Genomic DNA, 19,337 nt, shown 5'->3' with positions numbered 1-19,337 from the left:
AACAGGGCTATCTGTCTGGACTGTTGGCAGCTGGCAGAACTTTCAAATCTGTTCTGCTTTCCAGGGAGCAGGTGCCTGGCCAATGTGTTTATATGCACATTAGGCCTCAATAGGCCAGAATCTCTGGAGAACTGAAATCTATTTGAGTCCTATTTCAACAATAGTAGTGAGTTGTAAAATCAAGTTAGTAAAAGACAGTAATGTTTTAAAGTATAACAAAAAATATCAAAATATCACAAAATGTTTGCTTCAGTAAGAGATAACACAAACCAAATTTTGAATCACAATGTAAAATGTATATTTCCTGATGTAGGCTAAAGTAAGAATAACTTGAAATGCACTGTATAGGGTCTTAAAGCAGAAACATAGCAACAACTTGGACCACCTGACCATAGTCTAGAGTGCTCAAGACAGGGCACAGAGTGCTTCTCCTTAAGTAAAACATGGCTACAGGTTCCTCAGGGAAGGTATGGTAGGCCTTGCCAAGGGAGGCCAGACACCAGTCTTGGGAGAATGGACAGCTGACTACCAGACTGGCCCAGCCAGGTGTCACCTGTCTAGAAGTAAGGGAAAGCCAGGATGACCAGGTAAGGGCCCTCCCAGTATCTCTCACAGCCAGCTGGGCAGGTACAGTGATTCATCACTTGAGGCATCCAGGTTCGTGAGCTGCGTGACTTGGGTAGGTGCTGAGGATCTCTGGACCTGCAACTGCCTGGGCCTCCTCCTCACATTCAGGGGCCCAGCCTCTTCCAGGCTGAATATAAAGCTCCAGGTGTCAGGCCCTACAGAACCCAAAATGGATATCTTGACTGGCCTCTGTATGAATGCCAGGCCCTCCCTGGGGCTGGGCAGGGTGGCTTCCATTGTTGGCAGGCCTCACTGAGGAAAAACTATCAGCTTGTGGATGACTGCTCCTGTTGCCATCCTGGTATTCTCACAGCTTCTTGCTCAGTGCTGCTCACTCTAGCCCTGTACTAGGAACAGGTCATTCCTATGTAAGTATTTGCTATATATCTTAGGGCTGAGGAAGTTTTCTATTTAAAGGGCTGACTTTGATAAGCAGCCTCTCTGGACCTAGTGGCTGCTGTCTTGACATACTTGAACAAGCCTGGCTTTAGAGCATGAGCCTGGCTCCTGTGCCATTTAGGAAGGGACCTCCAGTGGGCTGTAAAGCCCCTGAATCCAGTAAGAGTCAGAGTGAGGCACTCCTGGAGATCAGACTGCTGGGGTAATTAGGCTGAATTTCAGCTCAATGATCTGACTGAAACTTGATGTCCCTCAAGCTCAGAGATATCTTGTTCCACCAACAACACTTGGCATTTCAACTTTCAAAGGCATTTCCTGATTATTCTTAATGGCTATAGAAGAAACTGCTTTTCTAGATCCCAATCTGGTAGATAGAGGCTGAACCCTGGGAGGACTCTCACTATAACTGCAGTAGCCTTGTCAGTATGAGCTATGTAGGGCCTTGTTTGAGGAAATCATTCAGACATTAGGTTGTTGATTCCCTGTGGTACACCAATATCATCAGAGAGCTCATGCTACTTTCTTGAAGAACTGGGATATAAGCTCTCATGCTCTGGGTGTGGTAACTCCTATGCCTAAAATCTCTACCATCTGAGGCACTGGGCATTTCAACTGTGAGGATGAAGCTACCAACCTCTAAGTCCCTCTTAAGCACTTGCAGATAAAATCTCTTGCTTGATAAAGATGAAGCTTGCCAGTGTCTCTAAAGAACCACTGGTTTCCCAGAGGCTGATCCTGCCCAGAGGTGGGTTATAGTCTATATCCTGATTTGACAGAACGAGGTCAGACCTCCAAGGATGGGAGGTCAGACATGAGAAGAATTAAAGAGAACCTTGAGTGCTAGCAGCACTCACCAGCCTATGGATGACTACCTTACAACTCAAAGCTGAGATCCACCCCTCCCAATATATCCACAAAGGGCCCTTTCCTTCATGAGGCAGACTTTCTTAAACCAAATAAGCTTCTTTCTTTTCGGCCTCTATCTCTAAAGCGGGTGTTTCATCAGATAGTGGGACAGTGCTCCAAAGGCTAGGAATTAAAAAAAAAAACCCAGGCCCAGAAACACTGGGAGACCCCTTAGAGCTTGGAAGGCCCCTCAGATGCAGCAGTCTACACAGATGCCAGGGAAGCACAGGGCATCACCCTCAGTCCCACCCTCCCATCCTTATCACACACCCTCACAGTTGGGAAGCCAGGGATGTTGAAGTCTCTGCAGACAGCACTATTAGTCTCATCAGCACAGTCCAGGGCAGCAAGATTCAGTGCTGGACTCCACTCTGAAAGGACAAAGAAAATTCTGTTAAGCAAAAGGAGCTGGCACCCTTCTGCAGCTCCTCTATGTGAGATCCCACTGCCACTAATTCCAAGTACCCTGCCCCAAACCTTCTATGAGAAAAGTCCTACCTTCCTCAGAAAAGGACCTCTGAGATAGTCCCTTTAGTTTGCATTCATGCAGAACCTCACAAGACAGGACCATGTTTAGGATACAGTTAGACAGCATAAGTATATTGCCTTGTAATGGTATCTGTGTTCCCCTAGTGCTCAGTGGGGTGTGGCTTGGGGCTGGAGGGGTTGGAGGAGATGAATGAGGAACCTGGCCCCCAGGAAAAGTTCCAGTATTGCCTCTTTCCCTAAGGGCTGCCTAAGCAGCTGATCAGTTCCACAGGATGGAAAACATGCCTTGGAGGGGGGTGGTGTTCCCCAGTGGACCCTCCAGAGAGGCTTCTGGGGCTCTGGCCAAAATAGGGGCATAATCCTAGGGGAGGGCAAAGACAGAGGAATCTGGAAACTACAGAGAGGGAAGCCCTGAGGTAAGGAAGATTAACCATGTAAGATCAACCATGCTTCCTCTTCAGGTTCCTAGACTACAGGCTTCTCTCTGGGAAAGTAACAGGAAGAACAATGGCACAGACCACAGACTACGAAAGAGAAAAACCAACTCATATCCAGCTGCTATCCTGAACACTGATCCAGGTGAGGGGCTCCAAAGTTCCACTCCAGGTAGAGAGCAAGATACACACACACACACACACACACACACACACACACACAAGGCCACAAAAACTCTGAGAAGGCAGCAGCTGGTTTCAAATTATGTAGTATAGACCTCCAAGATTAGGTGCATTAAAGAGATTAGTCCTGTGGATCAAGGCATAGGTTTTTCTAGTCTCACCCCGCCACTGCTGGTTCCCCTTAATAGGAGCAGAATCAGGTAGTCTGTGCACAGGTACTCGCTAACCTGACTCTAAATCCCGTCTATCCTCCCTCCAGAGTCTCTTAACTACTCAAGTCCCCATTACCTCCTTATTCCTGTCCTAAGTGCTTTGGACACCTGACTTAGCTTCTTTACTCACCTCCCTTCTAAGCTATCCTCCATGCCCAGTGAGCTCATGCAGTCTTCCACAGCAGGTCTCATGGGATAATCACACCAGTGAGGTTCTAATGTGCTTTCCCCTTTATGGGCCTCTCCAGCCACCAACTCATCTCTTCTACCTGTGGTTCTGACCGTGCTACCTTCTATTCAATACTCTTTGGTGGATCTGAATACCTTTAGAGGAAAACTTAAGAGTCATAAGGCAAGTAAGTCTTGATCTCTGTCCACATATGTAGCCCCTCTTAGCATTTCTCCAAAGGAAAGACAAACGTTTCCTCCTTCCCTGAAAGCACAGTTCTAACCTATCTCCAGGCAGTCCCTAGAAGCAAGGGCCTCTTTTCAGCTGCCTTTATTGACTCTTCCTGCAAACTTCCTTTGTCAAGTCCAACTCTTGGACTAGTACTATCTCCTAGGAAGAGCTCCCTCATGTACCCAAAGTTCAGAGACCCACAAGATGACAACCTGATCATCCCCGGTTGTCTCTGAGGGTTTGTACCCCTGCTGCCTAACAGCCCACTAGGCATGCAGTGAATGTTTACTGAACTACACAGTCAACCCAGGCCAGGGCCAGCTCTCAGCTCTTGACATCTCTGCTGCTATAAAACAAAACAAAACAAAACAAAACCTCTCTCTTTGCTTCCAACCTCAGTCTTTCCTCAGTCAAGGTAGCAGATGGAGTTAAATCAGTCACCTATTATTACGCTTGGGTTCATTCCTTATATATCCTTTAAAGAAACAGCAAGTCATAGAAGAGCTCGCCAAGAGCTGTCCACTGGTGAAGTCCAGGGTTTTGTACTGGATCACAGGCAAAAGTGCACTAAGTCCCTTCTGTGCCCCTGCCAAATGAGACTGAAGGCTAGTGAGATACACAGGTCATCTCCTAGGCTATCTGGCATTCTCTAAGCTTGATACTTTTTGTTCTGCCTCTAGGATTCTGGCCACCTTGTTCTGGGGAGAACCACAGTACAGGCCTGGTTGTTTTCAAGAAGTATCAGTATGTACCACATAGGAAGAAGAAAGGATGGGACACTCTGTATCATCACACTCCACTGCTACCCTTTGATGTGGACATCACATCCCCTACTCTGCAAATGAAGATATAGATGCAATAGTCTCCCAGTTTGAAAGGCCTACCAGACTTGATAAGCCACCTTGTTCCTCTCCCCACCTCACCAGAGGCAGAGCATTACCTTTATGTATATGCTCTTTGCTTCAATTATAGCCTTCTCCAAGAGAGAGTGGCAGAAATAGTTGTGCTTTCTAGTAAGTCTCTGTAACTGGCAGAAGTCTGGACTTCAGGCTTACTTAAAGGGTGATGTTATCAGCACAGGTAGTAAGTTTATCATGTGCTCAATTTACCTAGTCCAATGCTCTCAACAACCCTATGAGGAAGTAAGAAGGTATTTATCTCTAAATCTGCTTTCCTCAACTGTAAAACAGATCAGATAACCATGCTGAAGGCATAGTAAATAAATTATGAACACAGGATTCATGCCTAGGAGGACATGACAGCTGTTATATTTCTTTTCCAATAGGGATGTGGTAAGGCCAGAGATACAGGTCAGCAGGAAAGGACATGAGGAAAGGTTGATGCCTGGGGTTGCATTTGTCTTTCTTCATGCCTGATCTCCTATGCTGTATGAAATAAAAGCAGTGCCTCTTTAGACCTGCCTCAGTCTTGGGGGGGGGGGGTGGCGGGGGAAACCAGGGGCAGGTGGGTTCTACAAAAGGTTTTAAAAAGGGAGGTTTTTCGGGCTTTCAAATAAAAGCAGTGCCTCTTTAGACCTGCCTCAGTCTTTGGGGGGGGGGGTTGGCGGAGAAAGCCAGGGCCAGTTAGATTCTAAGAAAGTTTTGACAAAGGATGTTTTTCAGGACTCTCAGTGTCAGTATCCTAACGAGCTGTAATGTCATATATAGCTATAGTTTGACACTGAGTACTGTAGACTTGGATATTCATGATTTCTAGTATGTTAAATAGAATTTACAGGAGGTCACTGGTTTGGTTGGGACTGAGCTCATGTACTACGCCCAGTAGGCCAAATCAAAATGAAATCAATTCACGCTAAAGTTCCATGCCACCAAACCAAGTTATCTGACCTTTCAAGAGATCAGGAGAAATAATAGCCAAATCCCCCAAAAGGCTGGTTTTAGCCAACATGATAATGAAGTCTGTCTGCTTTAAAGCTTACGAGGAAAATTACTATGAAATGACTAATCCATTTTTTCTTCTCTGTTCCGGCCGTCTGTAAAGCCACACCCCCTGCTCAGTGCATCAGAACACTGGTTCTGATGAATGAATGAAACATTTCAGGCTTCTAGAATCACAGATAAAAGCCAATTAAAATATTTAAATTTGCTTTACCTGAGTGCCCTTGCTAGAGTGAAGCTGGGTGGTAGAACATTAAGTGCTTTTCTGTCTGGACCAGAGAGGCCTTCTGGTGTTTGTCACTTTAATACCATTACCCCACCTACTTTTTTTTTTTTTTTAAGACAGGGACTCACTATGTAGCACTGGCTAGCCTGGAATTCACTATATAGACCAGGCTGGCCTTGAATTCACAGAAATCTGCTTGTCTCAGCTTCCCAAATGTTAGGATTGAAGGTATGTGCCACCACACCCAGCTCCTATCCAGTCTTGAGGAAAAAAAATCCTATTACAATTAGACTTGGGAAGAGCAATTTTTCGACTAATAGAGTAAATGGGAATTGGACAGTGGAAAGGTAGGGGGATTGGGGAGCCAAGAGACCTATAAATTTTGGAGTAATGGGTGAGAGGTCATCCTCTGGTAGGAGTTCTGCTGTGCCCTTACACAAACTTCTAGAGACCCAGGCAGGTTAACCTCCCCAACTCCTTACTGCACAAGAGTACTACACCCTGAGGCAAAAGAGTGACTCAGAATCACACCTGGCTGAGGCATAAGCTCCTCAAGCCTCTTCTCTGGGCCTTAGCTCTTCACGGGTCAGAAGGCCAGGTCTGATGGGCTCTATTGCCCTTTTCCAGCTCTGAAAACTGTTCAGGTTCTGGATGGCAAACTCTTAGCAAGAAAAATGGCCATGCTACTTCTGAATGTTAAGCAAGCTTGAGGTACAGGCTTACTCAAACCACCAAGAGCCAGCAAGATCTGGTAACTAGGCATTACTTGTCATCAGTTCCTGACTCCCCACCCAAGTTTTCAGGAGTCCTCCTGGCACAGACAGTTTACATCATGCCTGCTACTTGATACAGTACCATCACTAACACATCTCTTCCTTACTCCATGTTGAAGACTTCTAAGCAGTGAGGTCATCGGATGGACAAAATGCCTCCTCTACCCATGACATGTGACTAGCAATCTAGGTCTGGGTCAAGAGAAACCACAGTACCAGCAGAAAGTTCTGCTTTTCACACCATCATTTGGAATCCTGTGAGGCTTAGGCCATTGGCTGTCCTGAGTGGGCTCCTACCCTTTACCATGCTCTGTGCTAGATATCACAGGGATGTGAATAGGAGATGTCACCTGTGCCCTCAAAAGGAAAGAAAGGCAAAGACAACAAAGCTCACTGAAGTTCAAGCATGCACGCCTTACAAATCTCTGTGGCTTTACACAAGCTATTTTCCTACATGGAGAACCCTACTTCCTCCAACCATCTCTCTTCTTGCCCACGCTAGGGAGTCAGAAATTGCTAGGTCAAGAACCTCTACCAGCATCTATATCATGATACTTATCTGTTAATGTTTTTAAAAGACATTCTTTGCTCTGTTTTCCAGTTCAGAGTGTGAGCACTCACTCTGACATTTGTTTTTGCCATGATGTATTACCCTTGCCAAAGGCCCAAAGCAATAGGGTACCCTACTGTGAACTTGAACCTCCAGAATCATGAGCCAAATAAATGAAGGAGGTGGGTGGAGAGGAGGAAGATTCATCCACGGCTCAGATATTTTCTTAGGTAAAGATTAAAAGTCCTTAGCAAAGTGCTGACATAAGCCAAGTATGTAATAACTACTTGAATGTAGGCCTTTGGTAACTAGATTATCCTTCTGTGACTGTCCCCTTACTTGAATTCCTACAATGAGAAATGGCTGAACCACTCCTGTCTTTTTCAAACACAGCTTCATACTCTTGTCAGTTTTCCTGCTGTGTGTAGTTCATTGTCCCAACTGCTATGTAAACAATGCTCTGTGACTCAACAAATACTTAATGACTGATTAGCTGGTGAATAGTAATGAATTTCCCAACTGGACACACTCAATTTCTCAAACAACAGGAGCTATTCTAGAACAGGAAGGGAAAAGAACAAGTGCACTGTCCCAGAGAACCTACCATCCAAGTCTCTGAAGAAACAAATCTTATCCAGTCAGATTAAATTCCTAAAGCCAGCTGGGTAGGATTACAAGATTCTTCTCTCCCCTCATATCTTCCACACACTCTCTCTGTTCCTACCCTAAGATACGTGTATCAGCACAGAGCAACATTGTGGCATGGCCCAGAGTGATATGAGAGCTGCTGTCTGCTAGCCCCAAACCATACTTCCTCTGGGAATCTCAGAACACAGAAGTGAGACCAATCCTAACTTCTCAGCAGGGAACTCCCCTTCGGTTGGCATGGAAGGCCAGTGCCAGATTCTGCCACTGCCCTCCACCTACACAATCTTGTTAAGGAATGACTCACCCCCATGGCTTGAAAAAGACCCCCCAGTTTCCACTGAAACCTCCTATCTCCCATTTCTCTTGGTTTACCTCCATATACTTTGGTGTTTCCATTTCTCCTTTCAGAAGTTAAGATTTGCTTTTGCTTTTCTTTTCAGGAAAGACTATCGCTTCATGCACTGGGGCAAGAACCTTATAGAAATGGCAACCCTCATCTAAGAGCAGACTGGGTCAGTACCTGGAAATACAACTCATGGGAAAACTCTGGGTTGCAAGGGGCCAAATGTGTGAGTCAGCTGGAAGTTAATCTTTCCCTTCAACACTCTGAAAATAAAACACAAGAATCCTCTAGAATGAGTCCATATGCAGCCTTAAAGACCTCTTAGAGACTCAAAGTGGAAACTGATTGGGAACTTTTATTGGGAACAGTGTTGTCCAGGCCCACACTGTCCCCATATGACTTCCCTTTAGTGTTCCACATTCTTTCTCCCTCCTTCTGTGACCAGATGTGTTGACATCACTAAAATAGATGTGGGTGATGGGACTAAAGAGGCATGTGGGCAAGTATAAATTGGAGGTAAAAAGTCTTATATGTGTTGTTTAAAATGATTCTCCAGTGTTAGATGGCTAAAAGCACAGGCATCATTCCATCTGACCACTTCAGTAACCATTTTGCAAGCTGCTCAGGGGAAGAAGGAGACTAAGTTTGAAAACTACATCTACATTATTTTACTACACACAGTTGAGTTTATCAAGAAATACCAATACCACAGAAGTTCTAGTTCTCCTTTCTAGAAATGTCTATTCCCTAAGATGCTTCCAAAAGCTTTTGTTCACTGACCACTTCAGGTGAAGTGCTCTGCTAGTGCCCTGATACCATACTCAGGATGTAGCTGCATAGAAAAGCAGCAAACTAGAAACAATTTACTATCACCATGCCACTCCTGCCCCTGCAAATACCCACTACCTGGGTTAGGCAGGTGTGTGATACAACCTTTAAATTGCAGAAAAGAGCCGGGTGTAGTGGTGCACACCTTCAGTCCCAGCACTCGGGAGGCAGAGGCAGGTGAATCTCTGTGAGTTCAAGGCCAGCCTGGTCTACATAGCAAGTTCCAGGCCAGCTGGGACTACAGAGAGATCCTGTCTCAAAAAGACCTAAAAAAAAAAAATTGCAGAAAGGAAGCACGTACAGTTCATAGTGGGGTTTCTGCTATCTAAGCACTCAATGTATATATTAATTACCATTATTACCGAATATATTCCTTCAGCTTTAGAGCTCAAGTTTTTAAGTTTAGACATTTCAACATTCCTATAACAGTACCCCTTAAAATCTCTATACATTTTGTGTTTTTTCTTATCCTGCTACCCTACCCCTTAGGCTGTTACTAAATGAATAGTAGTTCTCATATTTGGCAACTTAGAATCAACATAGTCTTAATGTCCAGGCCAGAGAATGGAACATGGAGCAAAGGCCAAACACACATCATAGACCTATAGTGTCTGGTCTCACTGGGTTAAAAGCTAGAGTGAGTCCAAGATCAAAGGGAAGAGAGATAAAGCCGTGAATGGGAAGCTAAGGAGCTAGAAACAGCAGATCAAGAGAAGCCTTGACTGGAAATAGACAAACTGAAAACAGGAAAGCTGCCTGTTGAAGGCACCCCACCTCAAAGATAAGGATGAGAAAGGACATCTGTGTACCAGCTGTGTCAATTAGCCAAGGGTGGAGAAAGGTGGTGGGGGTGGCAGAATGAATGTCAACTTCCTTTCCTTGTTAGCACTGACCCACTGCAACTAGAGAACTTGGCAAGAAGGCAACATGGGTCCCTGGGCGAGAAGACCGGCACTGGCATAAAGCTAGGCTACAGAAAGCTCTAAGGAGGAGCAAGAGGAACAAAAGAGACCCCCTCCCGGAGACAGAGACAGCAATCCGAGAGAGGATGAACCACAGCGAGATGGAAAAAACGAACTGAGGGCTCTGAATGCCAGGGGTGCGATGGGGGAACGGCTGGTGGGACAGGTAGCGAGGCCAGCCCCGGAGCGGAGGCCAGGGACTTCTCACCCTTCACGTCGTTGGCCAGAGCCTTCCACGTCGGGGCAAAGGCGATGCAGTGGCCGCACCAGGAGGCGAAAAACTCCACCGCCCAGGCGCTGCGGGACCCGAGAACCGCCCGGCGCACCGTGTCCGCCTCCAGCAGCGTCAGCGGGTCGGAGGACGAGTAGAGCACCGAGAGCTGGGCCGCGCCAGCACCCGGTACCGTGAGCCACAGCGGCGGCAGCAGCAGCAGCAGCAGCCACGACGGCGGCCCAGAACGGCGGCCGCACCCCCTCATTCTCAGCGGCAGGAACGTCCACCTCACACAAGTTCGTGACCAGTCGGTACCCGGTGGCCGCCGAGCACCTCAGGCCTCCGCCCGCAAGGAGGAGCCACGTGGCCCCGCCCCGAGACCGGCACCGCCCCCCCGAGCCGCTGCTGTCCCCAGTCCAGTGTAGGGATCGCCGCGTTCGATCCCTGCGGCGTGACCTGGGACCGGCGCCCAGGTGGTCCAGAGAGCTTCAGGCCCCCCAGCCCGGGAGCCCTAGCCGTGAGCGAAAGGAGAGTGCTCGCTGGACACAGGCCGCGACGCGGGCCGCGGGGCGCCGAGCGAAGTTTGGCCACTCGCGGCCCCCGTATCGGACGGAAGCGGAGTCCCTTGGACTGGACCTTACTGATTTGTGCTGTCCCTGGAAGGTTCCCAGGGCCCTTTCACACAATTTGATAGTGGGGATTCGAAATAGGTGGAGAAAAGAGCCATGAGGTACGGAGTCAGAAGCACCCACGCCTCAGCGGGCCGTGGCCGTCCAATCTAGGGAGCCACTACCTGAGGGCTTCCTATTCGTGGGTAAATAAGCCCCCTTCCCACAGACGGCTGGGCTCCATTGCTGTGGAATCTGGGTTTCTTTGCCATTCTCATTCTGTCACCGCCGAGGTTGTTAGGGCCATTGATTCTAGGGCTCCCCGCAGCCCAGATCCTGCCTAACTCTTCCGCCTATTCAGACCGTACCATTCAGACCGTGCCATTCGTGTTCTCAGAAGACTGATCTTGTCTTCACAAATATGAAGGTGATACTGGGTTTTCTATGGTCACTTTTTGTAGCTCGGGTGCCTTGAGTTATTTTAAAGGGAGCCGGTAGTACTCAGAGAGGACTGCCACAGTGATCTCTTTCTTTTGTGTCGAGACTAGATTTATTACTCTTTTTTTTTTTCAACAGAAAGTGAGTGGTGTCTTGGTGCTAGACATGCTCTAAATGCTACTGCCTGTTTCCACAAAGCAAAAAGCCCATGTGCCAACAGCTTGTACACGCTCAACACTCCTGCCTCTTACAGTCTTAAAATTATGCTATGAGTACCTGAGACCCTACAACACTGCCTTTATGATAACAGGTAAGCATCAGGCAAATAGCCTGCACTGTCCTTTTCCTGAGGTCTGTCCTTTTGAGGAAACAAGGAGAGGCTGTTTGTAGGAAGAGTGTATGAAGTTCAGATGTGCAAAGATGGATGTTGAGAGTTTGTGGGCACACTGGAGCAGAGCTGGGTGCTAATAGGAGGGGAAAGATGAAGGCCAGAAACCAGTTATCCTTAAAGCCAACACATACCAGTGTACATCTCAGAAGAGTCCAAGAATAAAAAAAAAACCAAAACGGTCTTATTATGAAGGTATACGTGTCTACATAAAGGGTATGAATTTTTAAAAATATTTTATGTGTATGAATGTATTGCTTACATGTTGGTAGGTGCACCTATGTTGTGCAATGTCCAGGGAGGTCAAAAGAAGGTGTCAAATCCCCTGAAACTGGAGTTATGGATAGCTGTTAGCTGCCATGTGGTTCTGGGAACCAAACCTGGATCCTCTCCAAGAGCAGCCAGTGCTCTTAACCACTGAGCCATCTCTCCAGTCCAAAAGGGTATGGATTTTACATAAGAATTTGTTTTGTTTTTTGAGACAGGGTCTTGCTACGTAGCCCAGGCTGGCCTCACATTTAGATTGTTCCATCTCAGCCTCCAGAGTAACTAGGATGATAGGCCCTGTTACACCCAGTGGTTTAGTTTTTAAATACACAAACCTATGACATGTGGTTTTCAATTGTATTATTGACTCAGTCCCTACAAATATTAAGGCAGGCTGTCCCTGACCACCCTAAAACTCTTTTGTAACCATATTTCCTAATGGTATTTGTCATTACCCAATCTATATTTGCTTGTGTATCATCTCTTTATCCCCAATATAAATTCCACACCCCTGACTTTTCTCTCCTTATTCTTAACATTTAGAGCATGTCTAGCACCAAGACACCACTCACTTTCTGTTGAAAAAAAATGAGTAATAAATCTAGTCTTGAAGGCCTCAGAGGCTAACCCAGAGACACAAAAGAAAGAGATCACTGTGGCAGTCCTCTCTGAGTACTACCGGCTCCCTTTAAAATAACTCAGGGCACCCGAGCTACAAAAAGTGACCATAGAAAACCCAGTATCACCTTCATATTTGTGAAGACAAGATCAGTCTTCTGAGAACACGAATGGCACGGTCTGAATGGTACGGTCTGAATAGGCGGAAGAGTTAGGCAGGATCTGGGCTGTGGGGAGCCAATTTTAAGGCAGCTCTCATGAGGTAACATTTAAACCAAAGACCCAAGTAAAGTATGGGAGAGAACATCATGACAATCTAAGATAAGGCCATTCCAGGCAGAGGTCCAATAGTTGGGGCTTTTGCTTCAAGTACTCATATTCTCTCTCCCCAGCATTTCAAACTGCATAAGGAAATTACTTCATTGATTGAGATAGATGTTAGCTCCTTTCCAACCCACCCCCCAAGCCAACTCCAGGTGCCATGTAGCTCTGTCCCTGTCCAGGGCTTTGGTGGCCCTACTTCCCTCCCTTATAGCAGCCACTAGGACCAGGCCTGACCCTGGTCATAAGAATAGGTGGTTCCTAGTAATTTTGGATTCCAAGAATTCAAAGTACCACAGCTGCTGGATCAGGTGCCAATAAAAAGTGCCTTAAATGTCTCTATTGTTAAACAGTGTTGTAGTTACCTTCCCCTGAGGCCTGAGAATTAAAGAGACTTTGTGTGCTGAATAGAAAGAGTGCCTGGGAAAGACAAAGTAGATAAATACACAAAGACTTGATTGCTTGCATATCTCTTTCAGAGCATCAGAAATGGAAAGAATACAACACATTTGAAGAGAGAAAGTTTCTTGGCAAAGAGGCTAAAGAATAGGACTGAGAGTTGTAAATCTGTGCTTTGCTTTCAGTACCTCAGCAGAGCAAGCCTTTTCAATTTTTCAGTTTTGGAAGAATGTTCAGTTTTGAAAGAAATCTTAAGCAGATAACAGCAAGCCAAGAGGGGCCTGAAGTAGTGCCCACTTTCTGTGGTCTGTGGGGCTCCTTGGGACCTGTAGGCTCCCCGGGCCATCATTTAAAACTGTTGGTCCAGAGTTAGCACAAAATAAGAATCAAAGATTGGGCAAGTAAAGGCACTTGCCACCAAGTCTGACAATCTTTTTGATCCCCAGGACCCACAGGTGTCAGGAGAGGGCTCCTGAAGATTGTCTTCTGATCTCCACACACCTCTGTGGTACACAATAAATAAATAATAAATGTAATAATAAAAAAGAGTCACAGCTTGACCTTATTGCCTTTCCTGGTACTTCCTGGGATGAAAAAGTTACAGTAAAAGAAATCTTTCAGAAATGTGATATAGAAAGGGGAGGGAGTACTGAGGAAATCACTGAGAATGGGAGGACGTTCCTAGCCAAGCCCCCTTTTCTTCCTATTCACAGATGATAGGAGAGTGGGCCAAGCTGACTCAGAGGAGAGGGTACTAACATGAGGTGATGCTTTTACCCACCTTTGAAGCACCACAGTCATTACTCATTCAGTCCTTGCTAACTCTGTGAGGTGATAGAATACCATTTTACAGTTGAGGAGACTGATAAAACCAGCCCTGGTGACTTTCCCACTTGTGACACATTCCTGTATGACGTGTGAATTGAAGAGAGGGAATTTGGACATTTATTGAGATAGATGGTGAGGAGAATGCAGCTTATCCACAAATACAGGTAATTGTGGTGAGCAACAAAGGAGTGTTTGGTAAAATACGTAAAATACGGCACCAGGTAACAGAACACTAAATGACTTTCCACTTATCTGCACCAAGAATCAAAGGGATGTGTGCAGTTGGAAGAAGTGCCAGCAAGAGAAAAGGCACCTGTGCTTTGTCCCTTTAAACTCACTTCCAGATAAACTTTCTGATGTTATTTCCTTTTCTTTTGCTGTTAACACAATATCACATCCTGGGTAGGCTATAAATAAAAGAGATTTATTTTTATTTGGGGGTTCTGAAGGCTGAAAAATCTATGTATCCCTGGCAGTCCTTGAACTCTTACTCTCTTGCCTCAGTCTTCTGAGTAGCTGCAATTGTAGGTATATGCCACCACACCATGCTAAGTTTCTACCCTTTTAATACTTCACCATGGGTGTTAGATTTCAACACTTGAAGCCTTGGGGTGCATACTCAAACTGTATCCAAACACTTGCATTTTCCATAGCTGGAGTGTTAGTATCCTCGTTCTGAAAGTCTCTAGTAAAGAACTAGGAAGAGGCTGTTAGGCATGGCAGGAAAGAGAAAGCATGTTCAAAGGACTTACTGTGTTAGTGACTCTTATTATGGTGACAAAAATCACTGAAAACAGCACTAAGGAAGGAAGGGGTTATTTGGCTCACGGTTTTAGAGGATACAGTCCCCCATAGTGGGGAAGGTGTGGTAGCAGAAAGGTAAGGCAGCTGGTCACATTTCATCCCCAGGCAAGAAGAGAAATCAATGCTGGTGCCCAGCTCACTTTCCCTATTTCCCCTTTTTATTCCATCAAGGAACTCCACCCCATGGGATCATGCTGCGCACATTCAGGGTGAGTCTTCCATCCTGTTAAACCACTGTGGAAATGTCCCCAGAGGTGTGTCTCCTAGGGGATTCCAAATCTAGTCAAGTTGACAGCATTAACCATCACACTTCTTGAACAGGTTTAATGGAGGGACCATTTACAGGGCATGTGCAAGGCAAAGAGAACTAACTTAGAGACTGGCGACACCAGCAAATTCTGTCAGCACTCCTAAACAGGAGTGAGAGGGAGGGCAACCAATGAGAGCTATAGCCACACAACTGGAGTTGTTACCACAAAATGCCACTGTGGGGGAATTACAAGGAAGCAAGAGAGCAGGGAAGCACCAGGAAAGAATAACTTCTGACTCTTCTCTAGTCCTCTGATCTCTTGCCAGTGCTTCCTATTGGCCAAATCCAATCAAAGCCTGAGAGAGGGTGCTTTGATTATATAGTCCACAGAAGCTGGCACCCAAGATGAAAGGCAGTGAGAGGAGGGTGGCGAATGGAGAATACAGTACCTAGTTTGGAGCCTTTCCAGGCTGTAGAAACAGGAGCAGAAAACACAAATTCTTGAGCATTCTTTCATGAGCCTCCTGTGCAGGAGGAAGTGGCTAGAAACCTACCCAGCTACCACAGAGAACAAGCCAGCAGAAGAAAGGAGCTAAGCAGTTCCTTCCATGCTCATACCTTCCTAGTCGCGCCTAGTTCAATTGCCTTATTTTATATCCCTAAAGGAAACAAAGGCCCAGAAAAGTACAGGGACTTGTTCAAACTCACACAGTAAGGCAATAGCAGAGTCCATTTTTGTAAGACATTCCAACAAAACTACTGAAGTTCAGATTTTTCTTTTTTTGAGACAGTGACTCTGTATAGCCCAGGTCCTCTAACTCATGATCCTCCTGTCTCAGCCTCCTGAATGCTGGGATTATAGGCATGTGCTACCATGCTTGACACTGAAGAACTGAGAAGGGGCATGTGAAAAGGATATTTGGGATAGAGTCCTATAGTCAGGTAGCGTTTCCCTCATCCCCAGGTTACTAATGGCAAGTCAAAGGAACACCCCCCCCACACATATACACACATTTACACACACTTGTAAGAGCTAGCATCAAAAATAAAAAAGTATTGCCAGGCGTGGTGGTGCATACTTTTAATCCCAGAATTTGGGAGGCAGAAGCAGGCAGATCTTTGTGAGATCAAGGCTAGTTTGGTTTACAGAGTGAGTTCCAGGCCAGCAGGGGTCAGGGGGAGATCCTGTCTCAAACGAAAACAAACAAAAAAGTAGAATGTCAGGCTTTTTGGGAACTTGCAAACCACCATCAAAAGGCTTGATGTAAAAGGCAAGAAGGCACACTATTGAGTGGCTAATGTGGAGTGTGTCTAGTTTTCTCCATAGAAAGCTTCAGGAGACCTTGACAAATTTGTGATACTGTGAGGTTTGTTTGGAGGAGCTTTATGCTGTGGAGTAGATGTTATAACAGAATGTTTTCCTGCTATGACTTAGGACACATGGCACAGTTCTTGTGTAACAGATAAATATAACAAATAAGTATATCACTATTTCTATGAAAGGACAGAATTTATCAACTTTTCCCAAGTATATGGATGTTAGTACATATCAAAAGCCACACTGTGTGTATGTGTATACGGAGGAAGGAAATTGGTGGGGAGCAAGGACTGTCCTAAAAGGCAGTCAGCTGAGGCTACAGCAGAGACACATTCCCTGAAGTTACCAGTTTGGGAACGCTCTGGGAAGATGCAGGAGTATAGTAAATGGACATTTGTCTCTGGAGTCTATTAATCCTTGAATTTCAATTGGCTTCGCCTTTCTAGGCTTTGGTTCTTTTTCTTTTATAAAATGAGTGCAACAGCAATTCTTAGTGTATAGTTCTCATCTGTGAATGTGTTCAGCTATGGTTCCACAAGTGAGCCCCATTTCCCATTACCAGCATCAGACTTGTTTAGACCCTTGACAAAGTCCACATATGAAACACAGCTTTTCCCTCATGCCTTTAGTCCCAGCACTGTAGAGATATAGGCAGGCTGATCTCTGTGAGTTTGAGGCCAGCCTGGTCTACATATCAAGTTCCAGGCCAACCAGTGCTACATTGTAAGACCCTGTCTCAAAGAAAATAAAATAAAAATAAAAATAAAATGATGAAGGGATGAATAAGTGAAGCACAGACTCTTTAGGGCTTTGAATTTGCCAGTATGACCTGTTATGTTACCTCTGAGATGGTTGTAGTGGTGGTAAAAGACATTTCTAATTTATGACCCTGTTTTTCAATGCTCAAGAATTTTTTAAAAATTTTATTATTTTTAGTGTATTCTTATTTTGTGTAAGTTTCTAATTTATGACCCTGTTTTCAATGCTCAAGAATTATTCTTTTAAAAAATATTTTATTATTATTTTTGAGTATACTGCTTGCATGTATGCAAGTGCACCCATGTTTGTGCGATGCCCACAGGAGTCAGAAGAGGGCATTGGATTCCCCTGGAACTGGAGTTATGGATGGTTGTTAGCTGCCACGTGGGTGCTGGGAATAGAACACAGTTCCTCTGCAAGAGCAGCCAGTGTTCTTAACTGCTGAGCCATCTCTCCAGCCCCTCACGAATTATTTTTAAAAATTAACTTTTTTTGAGGTATAATTTACAAATAATAAAATCTATCCATCTGAGTGTACATTTTAATGTTTTGAAGAAATGTACATACCTGTATAGTTATCAGCACAATCAAATTACAGAACATTTCTATAACTCAGTATAGTTCCCTTATATACTTTGTTTATATGTTTGCTTTGTGAAAGAGTCTATGGGATCTAGTCTGGCCTTCAACTCAAAATCCTTCTGCCTCAGCCCTCAGAGTGCTGGAAGTACAGGTTTATGCTGTCATTCCCAGCCACTTATGCACTTTGAAGTTCATCCATCCCCACTATTACCCCCAGCCCTAGATAAACCATTGATCTGCTTTTTGTCACAATAATTTAATGTTGATTGTTCTAGAACTTTGCATAAATGAACTCATACCATAGGTAGGTCTTTTGTGTCTAACTGGTTTTGCTCAGCATAATATCTTTGAGATTAATTCTTCCTCTTGCAGTTCCTTGAAGTCAAACTAGCATTTATCCATTTATCAGCCCGCAGGCATTTGAATTGTTTCCCCCTCTGAACTGTTCTGAATAATGCTACTATCAACTTTCATGCCAACAAGGGCTTTTTGTATGTAAGTTCCATTTCTCTTGGTTATTTATAGGAGTGGAATTGCTGAGTTTCATAACTTAAAATAACTTAAATTTTATGTTTACCTTTGGAAGAACTGACACAGCCATTATCATTCTATGAATGTACCAGTTTATTCTCCTATTTGTGGAAACTTGGGCTATTTTTGACTCTCATAAGAAAAGCAGTTATAACTATTCTTGTAAGTCTTTTTGTATTTCCTATTTTCATTTCTCTTACAAAAATACCCAGGAGTGGGATTTCTGGGTCATAGGCTCAATGTGTACCATTTTATATGTCTGTCAACACTGCTCAAGAGTTCTGACTGTACTACATGCATACCAACAATTGGTATTGACTATCTCTTTAAAAGTTAGCCATTCTGAAGGCTCAGCAAGCATGCTCAGCAGGTACCCCCCTCCCCAGCCAGCATAGCCCTGTTGGTCAGCACTGTCCAGCCAGAACATCCACTCAAGCTGCCTTTTAACAGAGCTTTAGCCATGGCCACCTCATAGGACCAGCGTCTTGGACCCTGAGCCTAGAATGAGTGAAAGCATGCTGAACCCATAGTCAGAAAGGAGTCCTTGAACCGGACCCAACAGAGGATGATGTGGAGAGTAAGAAAATGAAGATGGAGAAAGGACCATGGGAGCTGACCATGGATGGAGACATCAGGATGATGCCAGAGCCTGGTGGGCTGGTGGAATATGGGCCTGTGGACATGCGCACCTCACATAGGTGTGCCCCTCATGCCCTGTGTAGCAAGTACATTTAGATTATACATGCAGGGAATAAATGAGAAGACATTAGAGAACCAGTGAGACCAAGCCCCAGTGCATGTCAGGGTCTATATGTGCCCCTGAAAAGGGGAAGAGATGGAAGGACAATAGCAGTGAGGACAGAAGTGGTAATTGAGGTGGTGGACAGCCATGACTACAAGAGGATGGCATGGAGTGATTTGTGCCATTGGACCTGGCCGTGGGCTCCCCAAGGGCTTGACTTGGGGACCACTGAAGGTGGGAAGTTTTTTTTAATTATTTATTTAATAACCATATAATTAGAAGAAGCATTTCATTACAACAGCATTGACATATTCAATAACAATTTCCAGAGCTAAGAGGCATCTCTTTCAAAATTGGCTGTAAATTGTTAGGTTTACAGTTGAATCAATACG

The 19,337-nt window shown here is 45.1% G+C and overlaps 1 protein-coding gene and 1 long non-coding RNA gene across 4 annotated transcripts in view; one reads left to right on the top strand and one right to left on the bottom strand.

Annotated features, from left to right (window-relative positions):
• Qsox1 (quiescin sulfhydryl oxidase 1) overlaps positions 1-10,467 on the bottom strand; it is a 41,682-nt gene extending 31,215 nt beyond the window's left edge. Inside the window, exons 1-2 of one of the 2 annotated variants that reach the window (XM_008829737.3) lie at positions 10,087-10,467; positions 2,203-2,303 (exon numbers count right to left, since the gene is read on the bottom strand). In XM_008829737.3, coding sequence (XP_008827959.1) covers positions 2,203-2,303; positions 10,087-10,357 — 372 coding nt within the window. In that variant the 5' untranslated portion in view covers positions 10,358-10,467. The remainder of the gene's footprint in view (positions 1-2,202; positions 2,304-10,086) is intronic. The other variant, XM_017797310.2, reaches the window with a different exon arrangement.
• Positions 10,468-10,509: 42 nt separating this feature from the next.
• Positions 10,510-13,669, top strand: LOC103731364. Of its 2 annotated transcripts, none has more exons than XR_607137.3 (3): positions 10,510-11,127; positions 11,277-11,448; positions 13,212-13,571. It is a non-coding gene; the product is annotated as an uncharacterized LOC103731364 (long non-coding RNA). The 2 variants fall into 2 exon arrangements; XR_001872367.2 differs by lacking the exon at positions 13,212-13,571 and adding an exon at positions 13,578-13,669 and having other exon boundaries at positions 10,521-11,127.
• Positions 13,670-19,337: the final 5,668 nt, after the last annotated feature.

Source organism: Nannospalax galili, unplaced genomic scaffold, assembly GCF_000622305.1.
Source record: "Nannospalax galili isolate Female #2095 unplaced genomic scaffold, S.galili_v1.0 scaffold294, whole genome shotgun sequence".
NCBI classification, from domain to species: Eukaryota; Metazoa; Chordata; class Mammalia; order Rodentia; family Spalacidae; genus Nannospalax; species Nannospalax galili.
The sequence above is the reverse complement of the archived record's forward strand: the minus strand, read 5'-3'. Positions and strand labels throughout refer to the sequence as shown.